Source organism: Lutra lutra, chromosome 1 (genome assembly GCF_902655055.1).
Source record: "Lutra lutra chromosome 1, mLutLut1.2, whole genome shotgun sequence".
Classification (NCBI taxonomy): Eukaryota; Metazoa; Chordata; class Mammalia; order Carnivora; family Mustelidae; genus Lutra; species Lutra lutra.
In genome coordinates, this window is record NC_062278.1 from 220,291,346 (window position 1) to 220,309,569 (window position 18,224).

Consider the following 18,224-nt stretch of genomic DNA (forward strand, 5'->3'; position numbering starts at 1 on the left):
ACCAGAGGACTGTGTAGGGTGGAGGAGGGTGGTCCAAGAGGGCCTGGAGAGACGGTGACACAGAAGCTGAGAGGTGACAAGTGAGAAAGCAGCTGTGGGGAGGTGTGCAGGCAGAGGGGACAGCTAGCACAAGCCTCTGGGTGGGAAAGGGCTTGGAGGAGGGGCAAGGTGGTGGTCACAGTGGCCCCCAGCAGCAAAAGGAGGGTCTAGCAGAAGCAGGTGCTGATGAGGAGGGAGAGGAGGGCCAGGGCTCCAGGCAGAAACGGCCTCAGGGGTGCACAGTGTAAAGTTTTGTTATTGTGGTAAAATCCACATAAATTCGAATGCACCATTGGAACCGTTCCTAAGCGTGTAGTTGGGTGGCATGAAGCACACTCCCGCGGTTGGGCCCCCACCCCCCCCCAGCCATGCCCAGAACTTTTGCGTCTCTCTGTCCCCGTTAAACATTAACTCCCCATCTTACCCCCCTCCCAGCCTAATGGATTTTAAGTGGGACAGGAACCATCCGAAGCCTTTAAGCAGGGGGCGGGGGGGGGGCAGGGGGTGGGATCTGATTTCACTTTAAGAGATTTCTTTGAAGGGCGCCTGGGGGGCTCAGTGGGTTAAAGCCTCTCTGCCTTTGGCTCAGGTCATGATCCCACGGTCCTGGGATCCAGCCCCGCATCGGGCTCTCTGCTCAGCGGTGCTTCCCCCCCAACACCCCACCCCCCCGCCTGCCTCTCTGCCTGCTTGTGATCTCTGTCGGTCAAATAAATAAATAAAATCTTAAAAAAAAAAAAAAAAAGGTTTCTTTGGCGTTATGCCTTTCCCATTCCCACTCCCTCCTTCCCACTGGTGTCCATGAAGGACCTGCTGTGTGCTGGGCTCTGGGGTCTGAGAAGTGGACAAAACAGATCCGGTTCCCCCTTGTCGCAGGGGAGATTGTTAGTATAGTAAACCAAGAAACAAAGTTCCATGATGACATCCCTTAGCTTCTCCTGAACCTGTGCGTGTGCCTTTCTTCAGGCTTCCTGAGAGAGGTCTGATGATCAGCACTGTGTGAGTTTCAGGGGTGCAACTCAGTGATTTGACGCGTGCACAAGGATTGCACAAGGATTGCCACAATGAATACGTTAACTCCCTAGTTCCTGTGCAAGTGACGAGAACATTTAAGAGCTGCTCTTGTAGTCATTTTCAGGTATATCACATTACTATGCATAGTAAGGATAACTATAAGCACCGGGTTGTACATTACACCTCCGGGATGTACTCCTCTTAGAAGGGCAAGTTTGTGCCCTTAGACCAATACCTCCCCATTTCCGGTGTCCCCCAGCCCCTGGCAGCCACCATCCTGCTCTCAGTTTTGGATTTTTTAAAATTCCACACACAGTGAGAATACACAGTGTCTGTCTCTCTCTGCCTGACTTGTCACGCTTAGGGTAATGCTCTCGAGATGCAATAGCACGGTGACAAATGGCAGCATGGTCTTCTTTTTTACTTTTGAATAATATTACAGGGTGTGTCTCTCACATTCTTTCTTTTTAAGATCTTATTTATTTGAGAAAGAGAAAGAGAGTGAATGAGAGAGCAAACGAGAGAAAAAGAGAGTGAGTATGAGCAGGGGGAGGGGCAGAGGGAGAAGCAGACTCCCCACTGAGCAGGGAGCCTGACGACGTGGGGCTTGGTCCTGGGACTCCAGGATCAGGACCTGAGCTGAAGGCAGACGCTTAACCGACTGAGCCACCCAGGCGCCTGCTTGCTTGCTTGCATGTTCCCTTCCTTCCTTCCTTTTCCTTCCTTCCTTCCTTTCTTTCTTTCTCTCTTCCTTCCTTCTTTCCTTCCTTCCTCCTCCTTCCTTCCTTCCTTTCTTTCTTTCTTTCTCTTTCTTTTTCCTTCCTTCCTTCTTTCTTTCCTTCTTTCTTTCTGTTCTTTTATCACATCTTTTTTATCCATCCATTTGTCAATGACACTAGGATGTTCCATGTCTTGGCTACTGTGAATAATATTGCAACGAACAAAGGAACACATGTATCTTTTCTAATTACTGTTTTGTTTTCTCTGGCTAAATACGCAGAAGTGGGATTGTTCGATCACATATCCCTATTTTTTTCATATATCCCTATTTTTTACTTTTTTTTTAAGATTTTATTTATTTATTTGACAGACAGAGATCACAGGTAGGCAGAGAGGCAGGCAGAGAGAGGAAGGGAAGCAGGCTCCTTGCTGAGCTGAGAGCCCGATGTGGGGCTCGATCCCAGGACCCTGGTATCATGACCTGAGCCGAAGGCAGAGGCTTTAACCCGCTGAGCCACCCAGGCGCCCCATCATATATCCCTATTTTTTATGTTTTGAGGGACCTCCATACCGTTTTCCATGGTGGTTGAACCAATTGGCTTTCCCACCGACAGTGCACAGGGCTCCTTTCCACGCCCCTGCCAACACGTGTTACTTCTTGTCTTTTTGATTCTATTATTCTGATGAGTGAGGCATTATCTCATTGGGGTTTGATTTGCATATGACAAGTGATGATAAGTGATATTGAACACCTTCCCTGTATCTGTTGGCCATCTAGATGTCTTCTTTGGGAAACTGTCTATTCAGGTCCTTTGCCTATTTTGTCGGTATCCGTTTCTGTGTGTCCAACTCTATGGTCTGTTATTCTGTCTGACTGTGTCTCTGTGTGGTTCTTTGTGTTTTCACCTGTCTCTGGGTTGTATCTCTATCTGTGGTTCATGAGGATATCCATTTATCTTTCTTTATGCCTGTCATGGTCAGCCTGCATGTGCGTCTCTGAACTTATGTGTCCACAAGACAGAACTCCTATTCATTCTCAAAGCTCAAAAGAGAGAAAACTCTTCAGAGATCATGCAAGGGAGAAGAGGCCATGGCCAGCTGTGACAGAAGTCCTGGGTGCAGGTGAAGATGATGCATCACACCTGAATGTTTAGAATGCAAAAAAAAAAAAAAAAAAAAAAAAAGGAAAGGAAGAAAGAACGAAAGAAAGAAAGAAAGAAAGCACTGACTAGCTAAACCCTCGGGATGCAGCCAAAGCAGTTTTCAGAGGGAAATTTGCAGCCTCCAAATGCGTTTATTAGGCAATGAGAAAGATCCAAAACAAAGAGCACCTTAGAGTCAGATGAAGAAAGAAAGAGCAGAAGGGGCCCTTGGAGGCTGAGTTCAACTTCATGGATATGGAAACCGAAGCCAAAAAAAGTTAAGCCACTAGCCCAAGATCACAAAATAAAGCCATTCCTAGTGAATCTGGGAGCCAGGGCCAGGTTTCATCCCACCCAGGCCATTGTTCAAAGCCCATGAAGACTTCGAGTGTCGCTTACTTTTGAAATTTATTTTGTAGAAATGATTTCATAAAAAAAAAAAAAAAGCCAGCAACAATATGTCATGAATTGAAGACAAATGCTTTTCATTTATTCACTGAACTTCCTGGTTGCTCAAATTTATTGCAAAGAGTACCTCTTGCTTAAAGAGCTGTCCCTATTCCTCAGGCATGGTGGCCTTGCAAACCTGACCCTAGATTTCTGGGTTGGGGGAAGTGGGTTTTTGGCCCCAGAGATTCTCAGGTGCCCACCCCACCCCCAAAAGCAGGAATCAGAGGAATGAAGAACTGGGTAGAAGCAGGTAGAAAAGGGTGCAGGCATCCCGGCCTCCTGCTCTCTCCCTGCCAGGAAGTAATTTTGCAATTCTGACCAGCTCCTTTCCCCTGCTCGGCTCAAGCCCAGCCACTAACGGGAACAGGATGTGGGTGAGGACTTCCCTAGGAGGGGAGGTGGCCCTGCGGGCAGTCCAGGCAGGTATAAGGCTACTTCACCAGGCTAAGGGAACACAGATGGAAAAGAGAGAGGCCAGCATGTCCTCTTGGAGCCCACAGCGAAACCAGAGGTAAGCCCCCACCCCACCCATGGTGGGCAGAACTAGATAGCAGACCATTCTGTCTGATGTACCAAAGTCACAGGGCTAGACATGGGTCTGCAGGCTGGAATAGACCGACAGCTGTAACTATAGACAGACGTGCTCTCATACACACACTCACTACAGAAGTCCCAGGTGTTCCCCCGGCCAGACAGAGATTTGGAGGCTCACCAACACCTCCTGACCAACACCCCACCAGAGACCTGCTGGAGGGACCAGGAAGAGCAGAAGTCCAGCCTTCCAAGGACTGTGGTACCAACTGTAAACCACCCCATCCTAAGGCCAAATTCCTGTCCCAGATCTGCACAAAGCAGGATGCACTTTTCACGTTCGGAGTTCCCTCTGGAGTGCTGGGTTGCACCCAAGCACTTTGGAGTGAGATGGAGCTGGGGCTCCATCAGAGAAAGAAACAGAACCTTGTTTGGATAGAAAGAGCAGGAGGCCAGAGGAGAAACCTTGGGAAAATCAAAGAAAGCTTCATGGAAAGGGGGGCACTGGAGCTGGGACTTTGCAGGATAAGTAGGAGTTCACTGGCCCTACCTTCAAAATTTGGAGCCAGGGAGCTAAAAAATGACCCGGAAGAGGCGCCTGGGTGACTCAGTGGGTTAAGCCTCTGCCTTCGGCTCGGGTCATGATCTTGGGGTCCTGGGATCGAGCTCTGCTTTGGGCTCTCTGCTCCACAGGGAGCCTGCTTCCTCCTGTCTGCCTGCCTCTCTGCCTGCTTGTGATCTGTCTCTGTCTGTCAAATAAATAAATAAAATCTTAAAAAAAAGAAAGAAAGAAAGAAAGAAATGACCCAGAAAACAAGCCAGAGCAGAAGAAATTAGCAAGAAATTAGCAAATTTGACTGTAAATCATTAACAGCCTGTTGGGGCTGGGCTGGCCCCGGAGAAGGGTAGCATTTAGGGGTCAGACTGAGAAACTCAGTTTTCGGAGAGTTAGACTGCTCTCCGGATCTGCAGCAACTTCTGGCAGCTCTTGGTGGGTGTGGGTGGAAGCCAGGAGAGGAGCAGGGGGTGACTGCCCGAATCCAGGGGAGCCATGAGGGGGCATGGTCCCGGGTGTGGAGATGGGAGACAGGAAATAGTTGGCAGAGTCTGGGGACCCTTTCATGAATCAGGGTATATCTTCTGTCATTGCCTGCAGCCCAGGAGGCCTGAGTTCCCATCTTTCTAGAACACTGTTCCTGCTGCTGCTCTCTGTGGTCTCAGCCCAGGATGTCACCCCAAACCGGGACACCTGCTTGGTGTTCCATTCGATCAACGGCAGCTCCGTCTCCTGCCACCCACCTGCCAAGCTCCCTCACCGCTTCCCCGCTGACACAGTTTACCTGGTGGTGGAGTTCTTCAACCTCACCCAGCTGCGGGCCGACACCCTCCAGGGCGCCTCTAACCTCCAGGAGCTGCACCTCTCCACCAACCAGCTGGAGAGCCTCTCCCCCAAGTTCCTGCTGCCGGTGCCTCTGCTGAAGGTGCTTGACTTAACCCGCAATGCCCTGACCCGGCTGCCCCCCGGCCTCTTCCGGGTCTCTGCCGCTCTCCACACCCTGGTGCTGAAAGAGAACCGGCTGGAAATCCTGGAGCCCTCGTGGCTGGAGGGGCTCCAAGCCTTGGGGCATCTGGACCTATCCGGGAACCGCCTCCAGACGCTGCCCCCTGGGCTGTTGGCCAACTTCACCTCCCTGCGCATCCTTGACCTCAGCAATAACCAGTTGAAGACTTTGCCCCCTGATCTTCTGCGGGGCCCCCTGCAGTTGGAGAGGCTGCACCTGGAGGGCAACAGATTGCAGGTGCTCGGAGAGGGGCTCTTGTCACCCCAGCCAGACCTGCGCTACCTTTTCCTGAACGACAATAGGCTGGCCACCATGGCCGCTGGCGCCTTCCAAGGCCTGCGGCAGCTGGATATGCTCGATCTCTCCAACAACTTGCTCACCGGCGTCCCCAAGGGGCTCTGGACATCCCTGGGGCAGCCCACCCGAGACATGAAGGATGGCTTTGACATCTCTGGGAACCCCTGGATCTGTGATGAGAAACTGGACGACCTCTATGGGTGGCTCGTGGCCAACAGAGACAAGATGTTCTCCCAGAATGCCACACGCTGCGCTGGGCCTGAAGCCTCGAAGGGCCAGAAGCTCCTGGAAGCAGCCAAGTCCCACTGAGGCCTGGGGCCGAGGTGGTGAGACAGGCCGGGCAGCTCAGCTCACGCCACTCAGCAAATAATTCACCTTCAGCTTCCCAGAGCTGCCAGGACCCGCTCGGCCCAAAATGTACGTGGGGCTTTCCAGCCGCCTGTACCCTCTTCCAAGAATGTCTTTCCCTGGGGGCACCTGGCAGGCTCAGTCGGTAGAGCACTTGACTCTTAATCTCAGGGTCGTGAGTTCAACCCCCACGGTGGCCATGGAGCCTACTTAAAAGAAAAGAAAAAGAGAAAAGAATGTTTTCCCCCATTTTCCAGATCTCTTGGTCTCCAGGCTCTCTCAGCCTGCTCGGGTCCCTCTGGCCCAGCCCTGGCTATGCAAGGGTTGTCTCTATCTGGTTCTGCCTCCCCACTTTGTGGGCGGGGGGCGGGGTCTCCGAATGCAGGGCCTGGGTCTGTCTTCCCTCATAGCCAGCATCATTCAGTTTGGGGTCAGACCTGAGGGCTTAAGAAATAACCGTGGAATGGAATTGGAATTCAAGCAGAATTCACTTGTTCCAAGCACCTCCCAGGTTGACTTCCTAGTCCTCCCCAAAAGGAAGGAGAAGGAGGGCACCTGGGTGGCTCAGTGGGTTAAGCCTCTGCCTTCGGCTCAGGTCATGATCTCAGGGTCCTGGGATTGAGCCCCACATCGGGGTCTCCACTCCGTGGGGAGCCTGCTTCTCTCTCTCTCTCTGCCTGCCTCTCTGCCTACTTGTGATCTCTCTCTATGTCAAATGGATGAATAAAATCTTTAAAAAAAAAAAAAAAAAGAAGGAAGGAGAAGGAAAGAAGAGGCCTGACCCAGGGCCTGGGGTGCAAGATATAAGCTTCCAGAGGGATGGCAGTGGGGATCTGATGGCCCGTGACTCCTCCTCCCCTCCCCCCATCCAGGACTTAACTGGAAATAAAACACTGACCATTGCCCAGAGTGTCATTTTACCGGTGGATTCCTGCCAGAGCTTGTGTCCTGGGGAAGGTTTAAATTAAACCAGATTGCTTCAGGTCTCTGAACAATTTGTCATGCTGGCCCATGACAAGCCGGGGGAATAGGCACCCACCCAGGGTGTGCTTGGGGCGGGCTGGGTGGAGCTGAAAGCATAGGAGCCTGTGTTCCTCCCACTCAGAACCTTGGGCCACCTGCTGACACAGTGCTGGGCATGCTGGGAGCCAGAGTCAGATTTGGGAGGACCCCTGGGTGTTTGGGGGAGGGGTCCCTGGAAGAATGGTCATGGCCACATTGGTGGTCATTCCAGGCATGATGATGAATGCCAGGGAGGAGCCTGGAGTCTGGCCGAGTGGGGTTTGAATTGGATCCTTCACTTTGCTCATCTGTAAAATGGGGATCCAAGGGAATGGGCCGGCCCGGATTCCTGGCCAAGTTAAATGGCAGATTTTTTTAAATAACCAGAAGGACTTTGAGGACTTGTCCAAGGTCACTCCTCTGGGAGGCGGTGGGAGCTGCAGGATCGTCCTCCCGCTGTCTCCGCGGCAACAGCAGGGTGACAGGTGGCCAAAACTGGCCGAGGAAAGTAGCTCAATCCTGGGGCATCCAGCGTCCTCAAGTTACTATGACAACTGCAGAGCTCCCTCCTCTTCCCCCCATCCCCTGCCGGACCCCGACTCCGACCGCGACCGGGACAGAGCCCCAGGGAAGCTCGCAGGGTGGGGAGGGTACTCTGGAGCCCCGGCCCCGAGACACGCCTCCGCCCGGCCCCTCCCCATTGGTCAGTCCCAGAAGCCCGCCCCCCGAGCTGCTATAAGGCGGGAGGGGCCAGCGGTGGGCGGAGACTGGAGCCAGAGTCTGGGGTCCGCAGGGGCACTTGGAGGCTGTGGCTGCACGCGCCCAGGTGAGTGCCACGCGGAGGGCGTCCAGGAGAGCCCCGCAGATTTGGGGGCTCCAGATCGGGTGGGAGGGAGAGGATCGAGCGGCGTGAGAAGGGAGGGGGACGACGGGCGGAGCAGGTGGCCGAGACCCTTGGCCCAGTTGGCTGAAGCTCAGGACCCAGTTGGGCGGGGACCAGGGCTCTGAGGGCACAGGGTGGAGATAAAGGAAGAACTGCGAGCAGGAGCCTCAGGTCGAAATCCCCACTCTGAGTCCGCTTAGATGAGTGGCTTTGGAAACACCAGGGACCTGCTGGCCGCCTCAGTTTCCCTGTCAGTCTGTGGACTTACCTGGATTCTGCAGCTGCCCCCTCCACCCCTGCAGGGGGCTGCATATACAGTTCTGTCGGGGAAGGGTGAGTTGGGGGTGGGGAGGGACGGCAGGCACCTCCTCTCCTTTGCAGAAGGGGAAACAGCTCAGAGAGGTGAAGGCAAGTCACACAGTCAGGACTTGCCCCAAGTCACACAGCAGGTAATGGCAAGATTTGAATCCAGGTCTTTCTCTCTCCAGAGCCCATGCTTTGAATCACTACAGTGTCCCCACCTTGCCAGAGCTCTCTAGTGTGCACCTGCTGTGTGCAGAGCCCTGTGCACGCATTGTCGCATTGTCCATGTCCCTCATGACACTGTGAGGTAGGTACTACCATTACCTTCATTTTTTTTTTTTAAGATTTAATTTATTTATTTGTCAGAGAGAGAGAGGGAGAGAGAGCAAGCACAGGCAGACAGAATGGCAGGCAGAGGCAGAGGGAGAAGCAGGCTCCCTGATGAGCAAGGAGCCCGATGTGGGACTCGATCCCAGGATGCCGGGATCATGGCCTGAGCCGAAGGCAGCTGCTCAACCAACTGAGCCACCCAGACGTCCCACCTTCATTTTTTTTTTTTTTAAGATTTACTTATTTATTTGGGAGAGAGAGAGTGTGGGTGTGCAAGCAGGGGAGGGGTAGACGGAGAGGGAGAAAAATCTCAAGCAGACCCGCTGCTGAGCACAGAGCCCAACACAGGCCTCACAACCCTGAGATCATGACCTGAGCTGAAACCAGGAGTCGGGTGCTCGACGGACTGAGCCACGCGGGTGCCCCATCATTACCCTATTTTGAGGAAACTGAGGTCGCAGGAGAGAACAATACTTGCCCAAGTCACCAAGCCCAGCGGGACAGAACCCAAGGCCTGGGCAGGACCCAGGGGGGCTGGTGTGTAGAGGCCCCTCTCACCCTGTCCTGCCCCGTAGGGTGTTCGCAGCTGGCATGTCAGAAGATGAGGCTGCCCGGTCCCCCCGAACCGGCTTGTGGGAACAGAACCAGCAGGTGCGGGGCTGCCCTTCCCATGGAGGAGGGGCACAGGCCAGAGTGGGGGGATATATCCCTTCTGGGACAGCTTCAGGCCAGGTACCCCCTCTGGACCATGGAGGAGGTGGCAGAGCCTACTCATTTCCCAAAGGGGCACAGTGGTGCCGGGAGCGGGGAGTGTCTCTCCCTCCCCCACCCCCGGGTCTCTGCCCAAGACTGCATCAACCCCGCTCCCAGCACTTCACGCCTATGACTCTCCCAGCCCTAGAAACCCATTTTACAGATGGGGAGGCTGAAGCCCCAGGTTACCTGCGCAGTCCCCCCAACCCTCTCGCCCACGTGGTCATCCTGGCCCAGAGAGGGGACGTGTGGACTGAGGTGTGGCTGAGCTCCCCACACGCCCCCACCCCCGCCCCGCCCCATCAGGGGCCCCTCTGACGCCACCTCTTCCCGCAGAACGTGGTGCAGCGCGTGGTGGCCCTGCCGCTGGTCAGGACCACGTGCACCGCAGTCTTCGATGCTTACAGCGCGGCCAAGGACAGGCACCCGCTGCTGGGCTCTGCCTGCCGTCTGGCCGAGCACTGCGTATGTGGCCTGACCACCCGCGCCCTGGACCACGCCCAGCCGCTGCTCAGCCACCTGCAGCCTCAGCGTGAGTCCCACCCTGCCCCCCAACCCCCTACGACCCTGGGTCCCACCCCCCAAGACCCTGGGTCCTGCAGTATGTCCCAGCTGCCCCGTCCCCTCCTGCTCCATCCCCGTGACAGGCTCTGGAGGGCACCTGCTGAGTTGGGACTTCCTTGAGAGTGCCGTTTAGTCCGTCCACCTGTCTGTCCCCCCATCCACATGTCTCACCCTCCCCCAGTCCTGCCAGCGCCATCTCCCACACCCTGCCTGCCCCCACCCCCCCCCCGATTCTACCTGCATCACCCTGTAGGTTGTCCCTCTGTGGTTTGATTGCCTGAACCTCCGTTCTTGGCTATTTATCGGGGCCGCCCTCTTTCTGTCCCCTTCCTGTGTGTCTTGATGTCCTCCCTGGTTGAGTGGCCTGACACACCTCAGGTCCCTTTGCCTGTCCACCTCCCTCCCCGTCTTCCTCTCTGTCGTTGCCCCTGCGTGTCCCGAGCCCCACATATCCCTGGACTCCTGGGACCAGCTGAGGGGTCCAGCCTGGCACAGGGGTGGGGGTGGATCGAAGACCTTGACTTCACATCTGACCGAGGAAGGGGGTCACCGGAGGATCCCAGCTCAGGGCCTTCCCCGCCTCCTCCTCGGCCAGTTTGGGTGACCTTGAACCTGCTCTCTGGGGCATCTGAGCCGGGCATGAACGGGGAGTCACCTTGGCACCGGTGGCAGCCCGGTGGCAGGGCTGAGGCTGGGAGGACAGTAGAAGTGGTGGGGTCCAGCCTGGTGCCCCATCCCTACCCTCAGGGTCCCCAGCCCCTTGCAGGGTGGCCCAGGCCTCCCTCTACCTCTCCCTACTCCCCTTGCCCTCACTCCCTGCCTCTCCCCTCCAGTGGCCACAGTGAACCACCTCGCCTGCCGGGGTCTGGATAAGCTGGAAGAGAAGCTGCCTTTTCTCCAGCAACCTTCTGAGACGGTCGGTGGGGACCCAGGGAGGGGTGGAGGTGGGAGGGAGCAGCACAGCCTCCCCAGGACCAGCCTGGACAGGGGAGCTGAGTCAGGTTTGGGCCCAACTCAAAAAACACCAGCCAGACGAAAATAATCAGCACCTGAGTCTAGCAGGTGGGGGCCCGTCATCCCCTCAACAACCCCGTGCGGGAGAACTTTTCTTTGCCTCCATCTTATAGAAGGGAAATCGAGGCCCAGAGCCAGGAGGGGCCAGGGACCCCTTGATACCGAGCCCCAGGGAGCTGGGCTGAGAGAAGGAAGTCAAAATCTGGAAGGAGCCCCCTCCCACCAGGTGGTGACCTCGGCCAAGGATACAGTGGCCAGTGGTGTGACGGGCATGGTGGGCCTGGCCCGGCAGGGCCGCCGCTGGAGCATGGACCTAAAGCGCTCCATGAGCCACGCCGTGGACGTCGTGCTGGGCAAGTCAGAGGAGCTGGTGGACCACTTCCTGCCCATGACTGAGGACGAGCTCGGTGAGGCCGCCACCCTCCCGCCCTGCCCTGCCCCTAATCCTTCTGCTCAGTCCGCATCCCAGGTGGGGACGGATCAGAGAAGTCTGGGAATTGGGCAGGGCCACACAGCAGTTCAGCAGGAAACACTGAGCTGAGCCTGGGCCTGACGTCTGCATCCCCATCCATGGCTCCCCAACCCACATTCTGCTAGAAAATCAGACCACACAGGCCCTAAGAGTCTACGGGGCTCAGAGACTTGAGGGTTGTGAGTTCGAGTCCCAAATTGGGGGTAAAGAGGACTCAAAAAATAAAATCTTACAAAACAAAACAAAAAGCACCATTCTCCAACTTTCTACCTCCTGTCTCTGACCCCAGAGACGATCTGACCTCCCAGCCCCTGCTTTAGGGCCTGGGAAAAGTGTGTCAAGGCACTCCCTCGTCTGCAGAAAGGCTGCGAGTCATTTATGAGGCACCTACTGTATGCCAAGGGCCTGCAGGATATCCTTCACAGACTGTTTAGTCGAGGGGTTAAGAGGGCCTGGGTTGGAATCCCAGATCTGCCTCTTGCATGCCGTGGGACGTCATTTCCCTTTGCCTCAGTGTTCCTCATCTGTAAATGGGGCTAATAGCAGTGCCTACGTCCTAGGGTCTGGGGAAGGTTAAGTGAGTTGATACTGGTAAAGGAAATGATAAATTAGGGAGTCCGTGGGCTTGTCCACCCAGAAGGAGAGTGAGCAGATGTGGCGGGGTGGCCATGCTGACCCCCTCCCTTGTCCCATCCCCCAGCGGCCCTGGCGGCCGAGGCTGAGGGCCCGGAAGTGGGCTCTGTGGAGGAGCAGAGGAAACACCAGGGCTACTTCGTACGTCTGGGCTCCCTGTCCGCGCGGCTCCGCCACCTGGCGTATGAACACTCCCTGGGGAAACTGAGGCAGAAGAAACACCACGCCCAGGACACGCTGGCCGAGCTGCAGGAGACGCTGGAGCTGGTGAGAGCCCTCTGTCCACGCCCCCGCCACGATGCAGGCCAGTAGACATGGACCGAGTGCCGGCTGAGGACCTGGTCCTGAGCTGGTCTGAAGGGGGAGGCACAGCCGAGCTCGGCTGCCTCCAGCTGTGTGTGTTCGGGGCTGAGGCAGCTCAGGGAGGAGTCAAGGCTCAGCCTGGGGAGACGGGAAGGGGTTTCGTCCGGTGGGGGGGGGAAGCAAGAGCTGGAATTTACAGGCAGTTAGGGTAGTTCAGGAGCGAGAAAAAGTTCCCCTTCCCTTGCTTTCCTGCTACCAATCCCAACCCTCCCCAACCTATAGGTTCTTGCCTTTTCCCTCACTGGCCATCCCTCCCTGCTCCAAAGGACCATGGCAGCTCCCGTTTAACTGAGCTGGATAAGTTCAGACGCCCCTAACCTCTTCCTCCTGCTGCCTGTCAACCTCCATGCTTCCAGGGACTCAGGTCAACACCGGAGCAAGCCCCGACTCCCCCTCTTCTCCTCTGATCCCACATCCCGCACATCAGCCAGTACCCCAGCTCTGCCCATAGCTCCCCCTCCTCTTCTCACACCCAGAGCCAGCCCACCCCCAGCCCCACCAAGGACTCCACTCTGTCCTCCCCACAGCACCCACCAGAGGGCTCCTATGAGCCCCTGAGACGGTTTATCTCTGAGCACAACGTCGTCAAAGTCCATCCGCGTTGTAGCAGGGGTGAAAATGCCCTTCCTTTTCAAGGCTGAATCATATTCCAGAGTGCAGATGAACTACACTTTATTTCTATTTATCTCCTAATGCCTGCCCTGTCCCGGGCACCGAAGACACAGTGGGGGTGCAGTAGGGGGATCAGGGCCCTGGATGGAGACATGTGAGGGGTTGTGGAATCTGCCCGACCTCCTGGACAGGAGGGAAGACTTCCTGGAGGGGGAGTCGTCTACACTGAAACTTAAACTGGAGCGAACCAGGCAGGGGCATAGAGTGGAGGGAAGTGTGTCGCCAGCAGAGGGAGCAGCACAGGCAAAGTGAGCCTGAGTTTTAGGGGACCTACAGGTCTTGGTCTGGCCAAGAGCAGAGGACAGAGCGGGCAGGTGGGCCAGGCTGGATCTGGATCAGCAGGCCGGGGAAGGTTGCAGGGAAGAAGATGTTCTCTAGATGTTTATCAAGACCAGATCCAGGCTAGGATGCTGGCTCCCCTGAGCCCCCAAATGGTCCAGCTCTGACCACCACTATCCCCGTCCCCTCAGATTAACCTCATGCAGTGCGGGGTGACACCCACTGCCCCTGCCCGCCCTGGGAAGGTGCATGAGCTTTGGGAGGACTGGAACCAGCGCTCCCCAGAGAATGGCCGCCGCCGCAGCCAGGTAGGGTGGGAGGGAAAGGGTGAGCAGGGGGAGTGTGTGGGGGGGTGTTCTGGATCTGCCCGGGTCGCCAGGGGCCAGACTCTCTCAAACCAAGTGCTGAGCTCTGCTGTTTGGAGGATGCATGGAGAAACTCAGGCAGGGGCTGGTCTGGGTGGGCGGCCATCTGGTACCCTGAGGCCCCTCCCTTCCCCCCACAGGCAGAGCTGGAGACGCTGGTGCTGTCCCGAAGTCTGATGCGGGAGCTGCAGGGCACAGTGGACGCGCTGGAGAGCAGCGTGCGGGGCCTGCCCCCGGACGCCCAGGAGAAGGTGGCCGAGGTGCGGCGCAGTGTGGACGCCCTGCAGTCCGCCTTCGCCGACGCCCGCCGCTTCGGGGACCTGCCGGCCGCTGCCCTGGCCGAGGGCCGGGGCAGTGTGGCCCGGGCCCACGCCTGTGTGGATGAGCTGCTGGAGCTGGTGGTGCAGGCCGTGCCGCTCCCCTGGCTGGTGGGGCCTTTTGCGCCCATCCTCGTGGAGCGGTCTGCGCCTCCGCCCGACCTGGAGGTTCTAGTGGACGAGGTCGTGGGGGGCCCCGACCCCCGCTGGGCTCACCTGGACTGGCCGGCCCAGCAGAGAGCCTGGGAGGCCGAGCACGGGGACGGGCCAGCCCTCCCAGAGGACATTCCCAGGGAGGAACCCGTGCCCCCCAGTACCCCCAAGCACACCCTGATGCCAGAGCTGGACTTCTGACCAGAGGGGGCCGCGGGGCCGCCGGGGCAGCAAGAAGGCCCGCTTCTATCCGAGATCCCTGCTGCCCCCTAGTGGCCGCGTGTGCGCACTAACAGCCCATGCGGTGGCCTCGGCCTGGGTGCAGGGTGGGAGTGCGGCGGGGGGGGGGGGGGGGGGGGGGGGGGTGCTGAAGTCGCCATCTTAGACCAGCTTCACTGATCTCAGGCCCTCTCCAGTCCTTCCCTTGAGCATATGGGGACTGGAACCCAATTCAGGTCCCACTAGCCCCTGGCTGGGTTCATCTGTCGGTGGCCCCCCTCCCTGAACCCCAAGAAACCGATCAAAACTCCCCCATAGAAGCACACGTTTTGCCCAATGGCTTCTACTCAGGGTTTTGAAAAGGGAGCACCCTCCTCCCCCACCACCTTGTACACCCTGGACTGGGGGGTCCCCAAAGATAGCCAGCTGTATCCGCTGGGCCTGCAGACCCACTTGCTTTGCCCTTTGGGGTTTTGTGCTCCGGAATAAAGGTGCTTTGTGTTGTTCAAAGGCCTATGGCCCCTGTTCAGGCCAGGGTGGGTCTTAGTTGCAGAGTGCCGGGGACCTCAGGTGTGTGACTGCACGGCACAAGCCAAGGTTCGAGATTCGAAAGCGTGAGAATGCCTCTCTGACCAGCTTGACAACTTGTCGAGTCCCACCTCTAGCGCCCGGCCCACAAGGGTTAGGCACCCAGATGCAGCTTCCTGGAATGGAAGCTGTTCACACTTTAGTATAAATGAATTTCTTAGCAACTGCAGAGAACGGGATCAGAGGGAGAAAGAAGTCAGACAGGGCAGCCTGTCCTATGCCAACCTCCCTAGACCCAGGGGTGTTGAACTTGCTGTGATTTCTCCAGCTGCACTGGAGAAATGGGGCAGACAGAGGTAGGGGAAGGGCCACGGGCCAGTCTCTTGGGGGCCTTCCCATCCTTTGACCGAATTCTTGGCTGCCCCTCAGACTCCCCTGTGGCTGGGTGGGGTGTTAGGAAACCACAGTGTAATGTGGTGAGGTCAGGGTGGCCTCTGGCTTCCCTAGGACCTGGCCCAGGGGCAGCTCTAGGAGGCTGAACTACCTCCCACTAGCCAGATTAACTACCCCCCCGCCTGGTCAGGAATGTCCATGGCTCCCACTCACCCTCAAACCAATTATCCAAACTCCTTACCCTGGCATGCCGCATTCCCACCGAACTCTGCAATTCCCCCACCTCCAGGCCTGTGCACAGGCTGTGCCTGGAGTCCTCTCCCACCCCACCACCCATCTCTTACACATCCCATCCATCTTCAAGCCCTAGCCCCAATGCCACCTCCTCCAGGAAGCTTTCCCTCACTCCACCCCAGTGGGATAGCTCCAACAATCTACAGCTCACCTTCTTGAGACTCTAAACCCCTTCTACTCAGACTTAGAGCCACAGGCAACCTTGTCTTCTCTTCCCTCACAAGGCTGGGGGCTCCTGGAGGGCCAGGCGTGGTGAGGATGGGCAGGGTGGCACACGGGAAGGGTGTTTTGCAGAGGGAATGACTCGGGCAAACGCATGGCACTGGGGGACAGTGGGGGAGTCAGTGTGGCAGGACCAGTGGGAAGGGAAAGCTAATGGACTGAGGAGAAACCTTGGAATGGGGTGGGTCAGTAGATACGGCCCTGGGCTTGCATCTCAGCCTGGCCTGCACCTGGGCGGGCAAGTTGCTTGCCTTCTCTGAGCCTGGATTCTTCTCCGTGGGGTGGGTATGAAAGTAATGAGGTGACCATACTCAGTCCTAGGACATGCTTCACGTTTGGAAGCTGCTGTTCACTCATTCATCTGTGCGGCCAGCAAGCAAATACTGTTGAGAACCTGCTGTGTGCCAGGCAGGCAGCAAACTAGGTAAAAATCCTGCTCTCTGGGACCTTACAGTGCAGCTGGAGAGACAATAAACTGCAAATTATGTCTTAGTTGCATAGATGATGAAAAATATAAAAGGATTGGAGGATGGGGGGGCGTGTGAGGGTAGAAGGAAGGGTATATATTTTTAAATAGGAGAAGGGGGTCCAAGAAGACCTCTCAGAGCAAAGACTGACGAGCATTCTGGGCAGGAGGCACTGCCTGTGCAAAGGCCCTGGGGCAGCACTGGCCCTGGTGTGTTGGAGGAACAGTGTGTCTGGAGCAGAATGAGTCGGGGGGAGAGATGGAGAAGGGGAGGACAGGGAGGTGATAGGGGCCAGGGCCGTGAGGAAGACTAGGGTTTGCTCCAGGGAGGTGGGATCCCTGGGGGGCTTTGGGCAGAGGAGGGCGGGACGTGACTCAGATGTTTGTGATCACTTTTATTACCCTGGCTGGGTTTCTCTGCCCTCACGGTGCTGTGGCAGCCTGTGAGAAGGGGGGAGCACACCCAAGGTTTCCTTCCTCTGCCACCTTTGGGAAGGATTGGCTGGGAGGTTAGAGTTTGGGGGACATCCCTATTTTGTTCCCCAACTGTTTGGCAAACACAGCGATGGCTCCAAGGAGATGACTTGGGGGTCATCAGGCTGTGTCTGAGCCCTCCCTCCTCCCAGCTCAGTGCCCAGAGCCACCAATGGGGTCTGTCCCCTACCCCACCAGCACACAACTGGGATCCCTGTCCCAGGAGCAGTCAGGGGGAAACTTAGCTCAGGGAGAGCGTCATTTGTCTGCTGGCCTCTGTACCAACCCACAGACAGCCCACTCTGCGCATAGACTCTGGGCTGCATTCGAATCCTGTCTCTGCTGCTTTCTGGCTCTGTGGCCTCAGGCAGAGGATGCCTCCAAGAAGTCACCCTGGGTTGTCCCAAGCCCACCAGGCCTCGATCTCACTCCCAAGATCCCCCGGCTCTTTTGGCACCCTGGACCCATCTGCATTTTGGCCCTAATTTATCGAGGGAAATCCCTCCTGGAGACTGACACATCCCTTCCCTGACCAGGAGAGACCCTGTTCCTCTCTTTCTGCCTGGACAATGCTAAGCTAATGTTTGTTGAGTACCTGCTGGGTACCAGGCACTGGGGTAAACAGGTCACATGCTTGACCACACTTTGCACTCAGAACTGTCCTATGAGTTGGCCCATTTAGCCAAATGTTTTTTTTTATTTTATTTTTTTAAAGATTTTATTTATTTATTTGACAGAGAGAAATCACAAGTAGGCAGAGAGGCAGGCAGAGAGAGAGAGAGGAGGAACAGGCTCCGTGCTGAGCAGAGAGCCCAATGCGGGACTCGATCCCAGGACCCTGAGATCATGACCTGAGCCGAAGGCAGAGGCTTAACCCACTGAGCCACCCAGGTGCCCGTAGCCAAATGTTTATTAAATGCTGTGTGTGCGCCAGGTATAAATTGATTGCAGGAGACCTTGCTGGGAACAAAACAGGCCTGAGGGAGGAGAGAGAAGGAGTGTGTGTTGTGCAAAAGGGCCCTCGGGTAGAAGGAAAGCATGTGCAAAGGTCTTGGGGAAGCCCCATGCCTGGTGCGCTGGAGGGACAGCAAGGAGTCCAGTGCGCTGGAGCAGAATGTGCAGGGGTCAGAGAGCTGGAGAAGGTGAGGACCGGGAGACAACAGGACCTTGTGGGCCATGGTGAGGAGGCTGGAAGGGTAAACTGAGGCCCCAGGGTGTTCACCGGCCGAGGCATCCCAGCAGAGCCTCAATGAGCATGCAGGCAGTGCCTTGGGGGCATGGGATGGCCCTAAAATCCATCAACCCAATGGGGGTGGGGGCCGTGGGCAGAGGCCGCCTGGTGCTGATAGCAGGGGAAAGGTGCTGGGCCCAGGGCCCACACTGAGCAGGGCAGGCTGCACGTGACTGCCCAGGGCCCTCCCC

At 56.7% G+C, this 18,224-nt stretch overlaps 2 protein-coding genes across 4 annotated transcripts; both read left to right on the forward strand.

Annotated features, from left to right (window-relative positions):
- Positions 1–3,745: 3,745 nt before the first annotated feature.
- On the forward strand, positions 3,746–6,751 carry LRG1 (leucine rich alpha-2-glycoprotein 1). Its single transcript, XM_047705707.1, has 2 exons — positions 3,746–3,876; positions 5,053–6,751. Exons 1-2 carry the CDS (start codon positions 3,824–3,826, stop codon positions 6,062–6,064), a joined length of 1,065 nt encoding a protein of 354 aa, XP_047561663.1. The 5' UTR covers positions 3,746–3,823; the 3' UTR covers positions 6,065–6,751.
- A 1,048-nt stretch (positions 6,752–7,799) lies between these two features.
- On the forward strand, positions 7,800–14,540 carry PLIN5 (perilipin 5). 3 transcript variants are annotated; one of them, XM_047705683.1, is made up of 9 exons: positions 7,800–7,931; positions 8,477–8,598; positions 9,197–9,272; positions 9,711–9,906; positions 10,772–10,854; positions 11,179–11,359; positions 12,125–12,324; positions 13,563–13,679; positions 13,877–14,540. In XM_047705683.1, the coding sequence occupies exons 3-9, from the start codon at positions 9,213–9,215 to the stop codon at positions 14,405–14,407; spliced, it is 1,368 nt and encodes a 455-aa protein (XP_047561639.1). In that variant the 5' UTR covers positions 7,800–7,931; positions 8,477–8,598; positions 9,197–9,212; the 3' UTR covers positions 14,408–14,540. The 3 variants fall into 3 exon arrangements, with proteins under 3 accessions (XP_047561639.1, XP_047561631.1, XP_047561648.1); XM_047705675.1 differs by lacking the exon at positions 8,477–8,598 and having other exon boundaries at positions 7,827–7,931; XM_047705692.1 differs by lacking the exons at positions 7,800–7,931; positions 8,477–8,598 and adding an exon at positions 8,382–8,437.
- Positions 14,541–18,224: the final 3,684 nt, after the last annotated feature.